This window comes from Rhea americana, unplaced genomic scaffold, assembly GCF_003343005.1.
Source record: "Rhea americana isolate MKP2758 unplaced genomic scaffold, rheAme1 scaffold_38, whole genome shotgun sequence".
NCBI lineage: Eukaryota > Metazoa > Chordata > Aves > Rheiformes > Rheidae > Rhea > Rhea americana.
Genome location: NW_028186512.1, coordinates 4340779 through 4355082, shown reverse-complemented (window position 1 = coordinate 4355082; position 14304 = coordinate 4340779). Strand labels below are relative to the sequence as shown.

Here is a 14304-nt window from a genome sequence, read left to right as displayed (position 1 = left end):
GGGGGAGGGGGGGTGCGGTGTGCCCCAAAGAGCAGAGCGAGAAATGGGGGCGGCCGTGGGCGGCGGCGGCGGCCGCCGCGGTAAAGCAGCGCCGGCGGTAACTGGTGGCCTTCCCCACGCAGAAGATGTTGGTGTACTTGTGGGGGTTCCTGTACAGCAACTACTTTCGGTTTTGGCTGAAGTGGATCTGGAGGCTGCTGACGAGGAAGTGCGAGTTGCAGCGTATCTTGGAGGGGTCGCAGGAAGGCGCGCGGAGGACCCTGAGCATAGGTGAGAAGGGGGCGTCTGCGCGGCTCCTCCTGGGGAGCTCGGTGCGGGCCTGGCGGGCAGCCGCTGCAGCGTGCGGGCGAAGCAGCGTCTTCTCGCTGTGCTCGGCTCGCTGCTGGCGGACCTGTTAGCAAGGTGAGCCGGAAGAGAGGGGGAAGGCGGAAGGGCTGCTGTGCCTACTGACGTCTTYTTTAGAGCTGAGTGGTCTTCGAAACATTTTGGAAGGCAATAGGAGGCAAGCAGTACCTGTCCTGCGTACTGTATGTATTCTCTGGATAGCATTTTCTCCTTTCTCTTCGTGCTGTTTTAGGAAGATTTAAAACCAGAAATGTTTCTATTTGGACAGGAGATTCAAAGGATTTAATATCCTTGCTTACTTGCTAAGAGAACTCCAATTAGCTTTAAAAAGTGAATCGGAAAATTTTCAATTTTCCCTGAGATCATGCTGTCACTTTTTTTTTCTTTAAAAAAAAAACTTTCTGTTCTTATGCAAGTGGCACAGAGAGCACAGGAACACGGTTTTGGAGTAGGGAGAAATGATTAAATGCACGAGGCCATTGAATACAGAATTTTGATAGAAAATAGTAATTTAACGTACTACTAAAACTTGTCACTGTAACAATAGCTTGTTTATGTTACCTAGTTGTTTAAACATGTTAGTGATAAAAGCGTTTTCGTATTTAAGAATGGAAAAGTAGCTGGAGACATTTTTATCTTGACATCTTTTCAGGCTTGTACCTATTTTTTTTTTGTATACTTAACCAGTAAGTGTTTTTAAAAGTATGAATTTATTTTAAGTGTTGCATTCAAGGATTATCATAAAACCTGCATCATTTAAAAGGCTTTCAATTGCTTGATACTTGTTGATTTTTAAATTGAGTAATATTTGATTGATTGCATGTGTAAAACATGAYTTTTTTAATACTTGTTTAATACACAAAAACACTTATTGACACATTTTTCAAAAATTCAAATTGATTTTATTCTGATATCTGACAGTTACTTTTGTTTGTGTTGCAGAACACTCCCTAGACTCATCAAAGAATAAGGTAAGTGATATTAGAGATCATTGCGTAATAACACCTTTTTTCTTACCTGCTCTTTAGCAGCATTGTCAGACAAGTCATTGTGCTGAGTTTCTGTTCCTGGAGACAGTCTATTCCCTCAGTCACAAAATCTCTCTCTCTCTCTTTTTTTTTTAAGAAAACAAATGTGGTAAGAGAAACGATATGGATAAAGCAATTCAACGCAGCATGCAGTAGTATCATTGAAGGAAGTGCCAGGCAAGATTGCAGGCAGCCATCTACCTAATTGACAAACTTATTCTGATTGTTCTGTGTCAGTTAAATGTGATAGCATCTGAAACCCTAAAATTTGTTCATCTTGGACAAAATCCTTTTGAGATGATGAGATGACTGAGCATTCTGCCTTCCCTAGCTAATCACTGCAACAATGATGTTGACAAAGAATTCGTGACTACCACAAGCATCTTTATATTAGTAGAGCACAGTATGGGTGTATCTTTTATACACACTCAATATATGATTAGTTTGATTAAGAGATGTTATATATATATATTTTTAGAATCGCTTCTTGTRTTATTGAAATGGAGCTGCATTGGAGTTAGTGTGAATCAGATTAAGAATGTATTGTGAGCTTAAAAAGTTCAGAGAAGGAAGTGAAATAATTGCCAAGTGATTTTAGATGGGCACTGTATAATAATCTTTATTTGCATTTGCCCTTTATTCTAGAAGACTGTAGCACAGTAATATATTAAGTTCTTTTGTTTCACTATAACATTGATACCTCAACTTCATTACTTTACCATCTGTTAATTCTCAAGCATCATGTAATTAATGAATTGAAGGTGTATCACTTGTGTTCCTTGATAGCTGCATTTRTTTCAGCTAGATTAAAACCAAGCTTATATTCAGCACGTGAAAGCAAGTGAGAACCTAAACCTAAGTAAGTGACTTACTTAACTAGTATTTTATTTGTTCTTCAAGGGACTTCTGTATAAAAACTGTAGTTTATAGTCTGACAATTACAAATCATATATTTATCTAACTATTGCAAGTCTTTCTACATACTATTCAAACACATCTAGCATAAACATTTACGATAAACATCAATTCTTCTTTTATAGCTTTTGAACATATATATTGCAAGTATAGAGAGACTGAGAGGTAATAACAAAATAAGACAGTAGATTTCTGCATTCTAATGAGGTCTTTGACTATGTTAACTTCTTAGGTTTTAAGAAATGCTGTACATGTTGATGAAGCTGAAGTGGAGAAGTGTGTTAGAGATGTAATGAAAGAAAAGAAAATTGAACAGAAGAATACAGGGTATGTTTAATGCTATAAGTATTTCTGACCTAAAGTTTGATTTTGAGACTTCAAAAAGAGTCTGGAGTTATGTAAARTTTAGTTTAGTAAAGCTGGGATTCTCTGTCTTTCAGCTGTATCATATTCCTATGTCTTAATGTAGAAGACTGAAATTTTGCTCTAGGATTTGTGAGTGGAATAGGATGGGATACTTATGTATTTCATCTGTATAAACTGATATGGCATTTTGAGAAAAGTATTTGTATGGAGAGGTGTTTTAGATTTATGTGAACTGAGCTTGTTGGAGCGCAGAAGTCATGAATACTTGTGAGCAGATGAGGGTAAAGTGATCAGGATGATAAGGGGAGTTTTGGTGTATGATCATGGACTTTTAAATAAGTTTGGTTTTTTTCTTCCATATATTTAAGTGAATAGGTGTTTTAAGTAGAAATAAGATCATACAGCAGTATACTTAACCAGTATGCTGTTGTTTGAAAGAAAGTGGATTGGTCAACTTCACTTCCTAATTGTGGTGCTTACATTGCATTAACATAGGAAAGGTCCTATACATGCAACTTAAGCAAGAATTTATGGCTAACTTACAACTTTATGATGTTTTATTATTATTTCAGATTTAAGACAAATCTGCATATATGCTTGCTGCAGATATCAGGATATAAGAAACTGTATTTGAATGTGGAAAGTCTGAGAAAGGTCCCTTATGATTCAGATAATGAAGAACATGAGGAACAGTTAATTGAGGTGAAAATAACTTCCTATCTTTTAAATTCAAAAGATATGACTGAATATCTTCATTTAAACTTGTAAGTATAGATTTGCTGATATACAGATGAGTTTCTCCCCTCCCCCAAAGTCCAGCAGCTAGAATTAATTTATCTATTTATTGCTAGTATTTTTAACAGAAAGCTGACCTATTTTTGAAGCTTTTTTTTCTGCTGTGAACTGCTAAGCTATTATAACAGTGCCTTGTTAACACATCAAAATAAATTAGTAAACTAGAGTTACTTATGCTGGGGTTATTTCATGTGAAATCAAACATGACACGTAAGTAGAATTGTGGAATGAGACACTGAAGGATCATAACTATTAAGATATTTAAATTTATGCATGTGTATAACTTTGTACACTAGTAATTACTAAGAAAAGACACTAATCTTTGTTGTTACTGCATCCCACTCAACATCAAAGAGYATAACTTAATACTGGAAGATAAAAAATGGTCAGTATCTTTATAAGTAATGGTAAATAACAACAAATTAACATAGTACTGCTTAAGGCTTTTTAAAAATGGCTTCTACTGTGCAAACATACTAGCATGTCATCTTAACATTTCGTAATTGTCTCACTTGCTATACGGGTCCCAATTTTGTGATGTGTTAAGTAAACATTCATTGTGAATTTGTATTTCCATTTGCAGCTGGCCTATGAGAACATGATACGTAAATTAACTTCTGAAGTGAAACATGATTTTGCTACTTTAGTGTCACTACACTGCTTTTGCCTCTGAAGGGAAATTAYTACATTTTAATGTTAAATTTAATCATTTTCATAATTGTTTAAATAAGCTATTACAGTATGACTAAAATGTCCCTAGTGGAAAAGAACAGCAGRCAGTGTGTATCCCAGTCCACGGGGATGGTTTGTAATGTGCAGCAATGTGTTCTGAATTGTGTGACTTGAAAAACTTTAGCAACGATATGTAACATGGAAGCATGTTTGTGCAGCTTTGGAATTTGCTGATGCCTCATGAGAATCTGAAGGCCAGAATCACCAAGCAGTGGTGTGACATTGGCTTCCAAGGTGATGATCCCAAAACAGACTTCAGAGGAATGGGCATGCTGGGATTAGTGAATCTGGTGTAAGTGAAAATAAGTATTACACTTCTGCTGTAACTCATTTTCAGTATCTATGAATTCTCACTAGTTAATGCTGTTTTCTAATAAAGACTGAATAGAAGCAAATAAAAATGGTGGATTCTGTCTCACAATGAAAAAAAGTGTATTTTAGGTAAGTYAGTTTCTAACAGCTGCTCTTCTGTAAATTTGTAGTCGGCTAAAGGCAAAAAAGTGAGGGAAAGAACAGAAAATTGTTCTATGCTCAGTATCATTCAATTTGCTATATTTCTTTTGTTTTCCGCTTTGCTCTATTTTTCAGTACAGAGTAGTATTCAGTTCTAGTCTAAAGTTACATGTTTTGATGTTGAACACATTAATACTTTGTATATGGACTAAAAGGGTTAATGAAAGATCTCGATTTACTTTGACAGGTATTTTAGTAAACATTATACCAGTGAAGCTCGTCAGATCCTTTCTCGTTCAAATCACCCAAAGCTGGGGTAAGTCATTATGTCACTTTTTTTCTGGTTTGTTCTGTGTAAGAGCTCACATGAAGGCTATAAAGTGTACGTACTGAAATTTTAAATGGAAAACCACAAATACTCTCCTCTTAAGCTGATAAAAGAGCCAAAGGAGAAAGGCTTGAAAAACTGAACACAGATAGCTTCAGGTTTGAAAGTCCGTGCAACATTTTTTCTGAATAGACTTGTTGAAATAAAATACTGGAAASCATTGGCTTGGGTTAACAAAATGGACACCATTAAGTTAAGTTAGCTTTATTTTTTAACAAGTTTAGATTAGATTTAGAAAAGAATACTAACTTGTTACCTGATTACTCATCGCATGTTGGAGTGGGGCAAGTTCTCTTTTAAGGTCCCTTTATTTGCTAGGCTTCAATTCCATGATAGTTTTATGTAAGTAGATATTTTGTTATTGTTTCAAAACTTAATCTCTGAAAACAGTCTGCCTATTTAAACATTTCTGCTCATTGTACAGGAAAATATGTTTTAAAYTAAGTCAGATAGTGAAGAGAGCTAATAAACCTGTATGTATCCTCTGATCCATTCAGTACCCAGTTAATTCTGTCACCTACAAAAAAAAGGGAAACTTTCATGATTTGAATTATAAAGGATGTTATCACATGCAATTAGATGATGATTAGGAAATCTGATAAATTTACATAATTAAAACAAGCATTCTTTTTAAAAGATGAATTTATAATATCAATGATATGTTTGTCTTTTACGCATTTATATTGTGGGGTTTTCTATACTATACAACAGATAAAAACAGATCGTTTCAGTTTGAAGAAGGTAAGGTTGAGAACTCTTTTTTGGTTACGGATTTTTAATATTACAACAGATTTAATCATTTCAAATGTGCAAATTCAGGTCAAAGTCAACTAGTCTTCCCATTTCAATATTGCCCAATAGAGGCATTTGCCATACCATTGTACAGGAAACTAGAGCTTTTAAATARCTTTCACATAGTTTTAGATGCAGTAGGGAACTGCAGGAGTGAGTGGTGTGTTGGCCAGGGTTGGCTTGTCAAGAAGCAGCATAGGAAAAACAGACTCAGACAGTTATCCTAATGCTGAGTGGCTCTGGCAAGGTTTTATGTCCTTCAGTCCGTAGGGTAAAAGGTAAAACATAAAATATGATTGATGTTGCAGATACTCTTATGCAATAGTGGGAATCAATCTGACAGAAATGGCATACAGCTTGCTTAAGAGTGGTGCTCTAAAGTCTCATCTGTACAACATGGTTTCTGGATTGCCACAAATGGAACACTTCCATCAGTTTTACTGTAAGTAACTGTAGTTTCTTCAGCACTGTTTACTGGGATAGGCCTACAACAGAGTTTTATTTTTGAGAGTGCACTTCCACTCTTCTCATTATCTACAGCAAATCATTATCTTCTGAGATTTAACCAGTTATGTTACAGAATTGTACATTACAGTATTGCACTGCATCTAATGTGCCTAGAGATCTATTTTTGAGCATACTTCACTCTTTCTTCTAAACCAACTACTGGAATGTGACACTATCATTATGGGATAAATCTGGGAGGCTTTCTGTATACCACAGGCTTTGATCTGAAAATTCAGTGTTTGCACACTTTTCCTATTCATTATTAGAGTATCCGAAAGGTTGCTGTTGACTAGGGTGAGACACTCCCTATCCCAAGAGATTGAATGAAGTCTAAAGGATCATTTGAGGTCTAACTGACTCAAAGCAGAAAATTGTGGGACTCACTTGTGCAGATTTGCATTTTGTTTTCTTTACAGGTTATCTAGTTTATGAGTTTGACAAGTTCTGGTTTGAAGAAGAACCAGAAAGCATTATGCACTTCAACCAGTACAGAGAGAAATTCCATGAAAAAATTAAGGGACTTCTATTGGATTATGATGTCATACTAACCTTAAAAAATACAAGGAAACCTTAACCTCCTCAGCGGTCTGTCAGATTCTGCATCAAAAATGGAATTATGCATTTGGATGGAAGTTTTCATCAAAAAATATTTAATAGTGGAACTTTTTTTTTTTCATCAAAAAAAGATCAAAACTTCAATTAAGAAAGCTTGGACAATCAACCTCTGTTTACAGCTCTGTATATGCTATTCTCCAAAGGACTGCCTTTTTTGTTTGTTTTTAAGCATAACCCACAAGTCTAACAATCCTCTGGGTCACTTGCTTTTACAATTTCTTTTATACTTCTTGGTACAGGAACATGAAGCAGGTATTTTATGCTGCATTATGTTTTCCATTAATAGGTTTGACTGTTAATTGTCTTTTAAAACTTTTAAGGTTGAAAGTACTCTGGTTTTACATTTTTTCCATCCTTCTCTTGTTCTCTGTGCGAAGTTGATAGTCCATAAGCCAACATTAAATTTCTATGATGATGAGGTCCATGAAAGGGATGTATTAGTCACTTACGATTTTGGAGAAGAGGATTAATCCATCAACATAATAATGTACTTATTACAAATTGTTTTTGACTAGAAAAGTTTTCTATCCAGGGATTTGTACCAACAAATTCCTGTGCATGGAAAGAACTTAATTTACAGACAAACAAAAAGATTCACAAATCAACAATGTAAGGATCAAATCCTCAGAGTAAAACTGGCCCTTCTAAAAATATTTCTCCTATCAAAATTTTCAGTTCTTTCTAGTCAGACTTCAGCTGCTCAGGCTGCTTGACTTTGTATCCGTTTGTATCTTTCTTGTTTTAGCAGCTATTGCAGTAGTCTCAGTGGGAAGTGCTAGAGAGTTAGTTTAGCTCCTTTTAGAGAGTTTGTTTAATACAGAACCTTAGTGCAGCTGCAGTCCCTGTTTTGTGAAAATAAATTAAAATCTGAGTACAGCCTCTGACAAAGAAAGATCTATTTTCCATAGAAGGGATGCAACTGTGACATGTTCYTTAATTTTAGTGTCCTCAGACAATCTAGTCAATAGGACTTTGTATCTATAGTGTGACTAATTCTTGCTTAAAGCAGCTTTAAACTTATTTGATATGACCATCATTTAATTTTCTAAAACCTACTATTTAAATAAGTGCCTTCTGCTTTCTTCAATCAGTGTTTTAATTTGAGTCTGCATCCAGAGCATAGCCTTAGAAGCTTGAGTTATTTGGGACACACTCTTTCATGATCTACCTGAATAGCATACAGCTGCATAAAACTTGTATGCTAACACAAACTTTCATTTTTTTTTCCTAAAATCATCTCAGGTAAATTAGTTAACTTCTGTTTAATCACTAAATCATGAAGAGATCCCTTAAGAACACAAATTTTCAACGTAAGAGGAAAAAGACAACCCCTTTTGGTGGTGAGTGATACTAAACTACATACATATATATGTATATGAGGGATGTTACACTACAAAAATATTTATTATATTTAATATTACATCTCCTTGGAGATGCTCAAAACTCAACTGGACAAGGTCCTAAGCAGCCTGCTCTAGCTGACCGTGCTTTGAGCAAGGGCRTTGGACTAGATGCTCTCCAGAGGTCCCTTCCATCCTGTGATTCTGTGTTGTATAAAACAGTAACTTCTTGCACTGCATCCACCCAGTTGCTCTCAGTCCCTTAAATACTAGCAGTGGCTTATTTCTGGGATAGCTCCTGATCAGGGTAAACAGTATATAGGAAATAGATAGTGCAGATCTTCTGTTTTCTTTTTAAGTTAAGTATAGGTGAAAGTTAAGTTCCTGAGTTTCACTTGCCACAGGATAGAAAGAATTCATCATATATATATTGGGCTGATGCTGTTTACTCCAAAAAAAAAAAGGGGGGGGGGCGGGAGGGAAAGGAGTGATAAAAATGCTTGTAGGGGAAGTATTTATACATATCTTTTCAATACATATTCCAAAACTAATTTGGTGTAGAAAACTTTTTAATATAGCAAGTTTCTCCTACTACATAAGTGTGTACATGTATTAGGGATAGGAATTGGAGAGACAACCAAGTTTAGTTAGGAATACTCATGTGTTACGGCTCTGATCAGTATTCAACTTAGTCACAGTGACTAAAGTTACTACAGAGACAGTGATCAGAGTATAGAAACAAACAGGATCATAAAGATRTAAATAAAACAATATTAACAAAGAGGAATTTATATAACAGATCTCACAATAACATGGATGGTAAAGAGGAGTAGGTGTTATGTTGGAGGAATAAAATCTCCTTAAACTTAATAATTTGTTTTTGACGATGCATACAATAATAAAAACAACTGGGCATTTTAAATGTTTCAGATGCCTCCTAAGATGACTATTTTTAAGAAGGTATGTTTTTTTTATTTTATTTTTTTTAAGCTTATAGTGGCAATGCCATGGCTGGTAAGCCAGTCAGCTAAACCAGCTAGATAGAAAATATTCCAGAAGCCTAGTTGTTTTGCTGCTGCCAGCTACTTGGAATCCTGCAATTCTCCCTAGGGAAAAAGCTGAGCTCCTATGGTATGTTCTTGTGTTCTTATCTTAACTATAGAGCTCTGTCTCTCCCTGATCCTTTGGGAACCTGGAAATTCCTAAAACCAAACCAATAAAGGAAGTGGAAAAGTTGTTTTTCTAGTTGCTGAGAGTTGGTTGTTTACTACTTTGTAGCTCCAGGTTCCTTCGCATTTGTCTTCCTTCATTAATTCTTTTCTGCTATGTAGCTTGCCTTTGCAAGCAATGTGAGACAATTTTTTTGAATTTCCAACATGACCCCAAGGTGTTTAACAGCAGCAGGAATGGAGATCCCATTCTGTATTTTTGCCTGCTGCTTGCTAACAAGTAGCAAAATTGCTTGAGCCATCTTTGCAAAAATTTTCCCCTGCGGAAGCCTGCAGCCTTCATTTGGCAATCTTCATGCTAACCTTCCTTGCCCCAGAACTTTCACATGGCTCCTTGTTCACTAGGAGATTGCCACTTAAATACTTCTGAAGCTTTTTAACCCTCAAGATTTCRTGTGATACATTTTAGATATTTTAGCCTAAGACATTTTAATGCAAATTGAGCCCTGTGTGAGATACATCTTTATTAATTTTTTTTTGTTAAATCAAAACATGAGCTGGGAATATACTGTGACAATACACAAATTAAGAAGGAAGTCTCAACGATCATCAAATGAGTGGCATACGGTTAAATGAATGCATTAGGTTGGGTGTAGTAATTATTTAAAATGAATGATCTGTTAGGCTGCCATACATTTTTCCCAGTAAGCAATCAGAATTTGCATGTAGTTTTAGGCGATTCAGTACCCCAGTCCTGTCTAAGAGTGAGTAGTACTGCATTTCTCCGTTTGCACTGCTGGTAGGCTTATTGTATTACAGTGGTAACTAGAATATATGGAAAGAAAGTGAAATTGTGTCTAGGGAAAAAATGATGAATGTTTTACCTGTCAGTGGGATTTTATACTAACTCAAACACTTACATTATGGAGTGAACCTAAGGTACCCCTACGGTAGTGGAAAATAGCTACCTTTCTGCAAGTTGATAAAATCAACTTGTTTAACATCAGAACTTGGATACTTACAGTTTATTCTACTAGTCTTAAAGGTTAAATCCTTGGCAAATTCTCATGCTGTTATTAATCAAGTGTCATATCTTAAAGTATGTACTGTTTTATTAGAACTTGCAAGAATTGTTAGTTTTCTAACTTGCTGCCTCTTTAAAACATTCACTATTGTGAAAGCTTATATGTAATAGTAGTATTTTAGAAAACACTAAACATAAACATGAAGCTGAAGACAACAGGTGGTTCTGTAAAAAATTTTTTTGTTAAACAGTTGCTATTGGAACTAACTACCCTGTTTGTTTAGATATACTTGAAAYGTGGTGCTACTCCATAAACAACTTACTTAATCAGAAGATAAAAAGTTTGTCATAAAAATAAAATCTAGTCTTTCAACAAGTTGAAACATTGTTTTGCAAGTAACCAGCTTAATTGGAAAGCTTTATTTGAAGACAGTGGTACTTGCACTGAGAACGTGTTTTTTAAACAAACTAGCTATGCTTCTGTGGTCTGGTACAGCAGTGTGGAGAAYTGGGCATTTTGTCTTAAAGCACAATAGGAAAAGGGGCCAATTTAAGCACCTCAGATGAATGGTTATAGATTTGCACTCTGAAAAAGCAAGCATTCATTCTTCAGATTTTTCCATTCTACTTTAAATAATAAAAGCTTTACAAAAAATCAGACTTGTTTTACGGATTACTGTGATGAAAGTTTGTATTTAGTTAGATGGGAGATCAGCACTCTATTCTTGAAAAAACTGCTAGTGAATGCATGGTTAAAGTGTGACCTATTGTTTTTCCTCTATCATACCTGTTTGTGTTACTGTAGTGCAATGTCAGTCTTTGGAGAGATGTTTCTTGTGCTAGTCTATAGTATTGCCTTTCACTATGGGGAAACAACAAACGACCATCCAACAAGTAAAGACAGCTTGTGGGTAGTTTCTTCTTATCACACTGTGCCAAGACAGCTGCATACTAATAGGAGTTTCCTTTTACCACAGTATAAAAGCAATAATGTAAAAGAAAAAATGTGATGTCTGTCTACTAGAATGAGATGTTTACAATTGTAGCAAATAAAGAATCAGTTATTTCAAAATATTGTCAACACAGCATTAGTGCATTATGTCTTTTTTTCCCCCCTTTGGCAGTGCTCTTTGTTCATACACATGTACTGTGATACAAGAGTTTTTACCCTATCTGCACCCCCCCGACCCCCCAGCCCTGAGAGTCTGTTTTAGGGTTTTTCTAAGGTTCTTTTGCTGATAGGTACTGGGCTTGAATTTGTGTCTTTCCCAGTAACTGTGCAGCATGCACGCTATACAGGAGCTGAACTGGATGGGAAAAAGAGGTGGGGGAGAGGAGGGGAGGGAAGTACAGCCAGAACAACTGCTACCTCGTTCACGCACAACTTCTCATTTTTAAATTGGTATCTAAGACACCTTAAATCCAACACTGAAAGAAATAGATTCAACTTGGCAACTATTTGCTAAGATCTGACTGCAAGATCTGGGCAAAAYAGCTTTGTATTTAACTCTCAAGGCTAGTCTGGTACTACAGAGAAATACACTTACATACAAGTCCACCTGAGGTGTTATTTCTGTTGCAATGGAAAGGTGTGAAATGGGAAAGTTGGTGTTTCTTCCATATCTGAATAAAACTTGTGTATTACAACCTTTAATCTTCCTCCCCTCTGCAATAAACTTCACAAATTCTGTTTTTCCTTACAGTGTTACAGCTACAGTGTGTTGTGTAGTCTCATTACAAGTGAAGGAAAGTTATTCTGCTTTGCTAGCTGAGGAACTTCTTCCCTATCTCTTACCACTCCATTCTGTTCCTGCCTTTAAAGATGGAGGCAACCCTTTTCCTTTTCTCAACTTCTTTTGGTCCCTACCAGAGAAAGATCTTATTTCCTTGTTCTGTATTTTATACAAAACACTTATTGGGCTGGAAGAAGGCAGAGAGTTGTTTTGCTGAATTTATGCAGCAAGAGAGCTGAACTGGTCTCCTTAGTAATGGACCAGAAATTTGTTCAAAGAATAAAAGACACTCTGCAAGTGGTAGTATTATTACTGTTTAAAAGTGTCTTATTTCAATTATTTTCGAAATTCTTACTTTAAGAAGCTCTGTTCTAAGATTTATTTCCCAGCCTCTTACCAGCTATCTCCAGAATTGTTTCTGGGTTACATTTCTGATAGTCATGCTCCAAAATTGGTTAAATACACAAAAAGAATTTTGTTTGAAGTACTAGGAAAAGCTTTCTCAGAGAGAGAGTTCAAGGGATTTTGTTCTCCAGAAGCTGACCAGAGAGTTGGAAGAAAACTCTGGAGAAGTTTTCTGGAAAAAGAAATCCTGTTTTTTTTTTCCTTTTTTTAAACAAGAAAATATTTTACCCATTTATCTTTATCATGCTCTCCTTCCCATACAAACTAGGTTAAATAATTGACTCAGCTCCACTTGTATTTCTCAGGTGATCTTTGTTTCCACTTTTGCATGTCAGAGACCAACTACTCCTATCAATGCCCTGAAGCGCCACTACATGAAAGTTACAAGATCTCATCTGCAGGAATTTATATCCCTTCAAAAGAGTAAAACAGACCCTCTGCTGCTGAGCCCCCATTCCCCTCCCTATCCCGACCAACAAAGCCCTCAGCTACCAAGTTACTCAGTTATGTAAATAGCAGTTATTTCAGAAAGTGGGAATGAGAATTAGGTATTCAGGGTATCTAAATCAAGATAGAGTACCCCAGAAAAGAGAGAAGAACTAGAGGTAAGTTTTCTTCTAATGCGACATGCTTTGGWAAGTTATCTGCCATCATTTATTGAGAGCATTTTGCCTTGCAGTTAAGAATGACTTCCTGAATGTCATTCCCTGCATTCCCAGCACTGATTCTTATTGAAATGCTGCTGCTGACTGCTGTCCAGCCCATGTATGATACACTTTATTATTAGCCATATTCCAGTTTCATATCCTCAACCGCAGTTCTATTTGTTCAGAATATATATTTACATTTTCAATACCGAATAAAGCAACTTACTAAACAAGCATTAGAAGTGAGAAGTCCTGCTTGAAGTACTCCTAACATTTGACTCCAGACTATCTTACTGGGAGGAAATACCAGTAGCATTTGTTCTTCCTACCCCAAAATAAGGCTCAATAACAGATGGAGATGTTTCAGTTTTACACTTTGGCTCATATCTAAACCAGTGAGCTCTGGTCACAGACCAGCTTCTCCCACAGAGTCGCTTGTTGGTGCCTAGGTCCGAAGAAGGACCGGCAAGGGGCCGAGATAGGACTCTCTAATAAGCAGCRGGCCAGGATACAGGCATGCTGCACTGTGGACCTACCCCTTGATAGAGACTGAGCTGACCTAACAGCCCCTAYGCTGTTCCTCGGTGTTTTCTCAGTTTTCAGATATTTTAGTCTAAGCCTGACTATTCCATTTTTTCTGACAAAAATGGATACAACAGCATCAAGTATTTGTTTACAGTTAATACTTCATTTCTGATAAAATGCATCTTCTGTCTGCAGCGCACCTCATTATTACCAAATTACCAAGAATTAGAAAAGACAAGAGAAACATATGGTTAAGGCACTGACAGGGATACCAGACATTTGGGGAGTAAAAGCAGTGATCAACRTGAATAAAACCTAAGCAGGGGCAGACTTGGCAAGTTCTACTTCCTACCTGTAACACATAGATACAACTACTGCACCTTCTCTTACCTATGGCTTTTTTTTTTTAATTTATGCAGATTGTAGACCTACAGTGCTTATGCACCAGCTTCATTTTGTTGTTCTAAGTGTCCTGATGGAATTCAAGCTCCTTCCAACAGTTTCTTGTGCCAAGAGACCCAGTTA

General features: G+C 36.3%; 1 protein-coding gene across 1 annotated transcript; it reads left to right on the top strand.

Moving 5' to 3' along the window:
* The first annotated feature begins 9 nt into the window (after positions 1-9).
* On the top strand, positions 10-11557 carry ELMOD2 (ELMO domain containing 2). Its single transcript, XM_085313218.1, has 8 exons — positions 10-270; positions 1288-1316; positions 2521-2615; positions 3227-3356; positions 4340-4473; positions 4882-4950; positions 6123-6256; positions 6738-11557. The coding sequence occupies exons 1-8, from the start codon at positions 126-128 to the stop codon at positions 6893-6895; spliced, it is 894 nt and encodes a 297-aa protein (XP_085169344.1). The 5' UTR covers positions 10-125; the 3' UTR covers positions 6896-11557.
* Positions 11558-14304: the final 2747 nt, after the last annotated feature.

Coding starts and splice junctions, on each gene's coding strand:
- ELMOD2 (XM_085313218.1), top strand. CDS start 126: ATGTTGGTGTACTTGTGGGGGTTCCTGTACAGCAACTACTTTCGGTTT. Junction 271..1,287: donor GCGGAGGACCCTGAGCATAG/GTGAGAAGGGGG, acceptor TTTGTGTTGCAG/AACACTCCCTAGACTCATCA. Junction 3,357..4,339: donor ATGAGGAACAGTTAATTGAG/GTGAAAATAACT, acceptor ATGTTTGTGCAG/CTTTGGAATTTGCTGATGCC.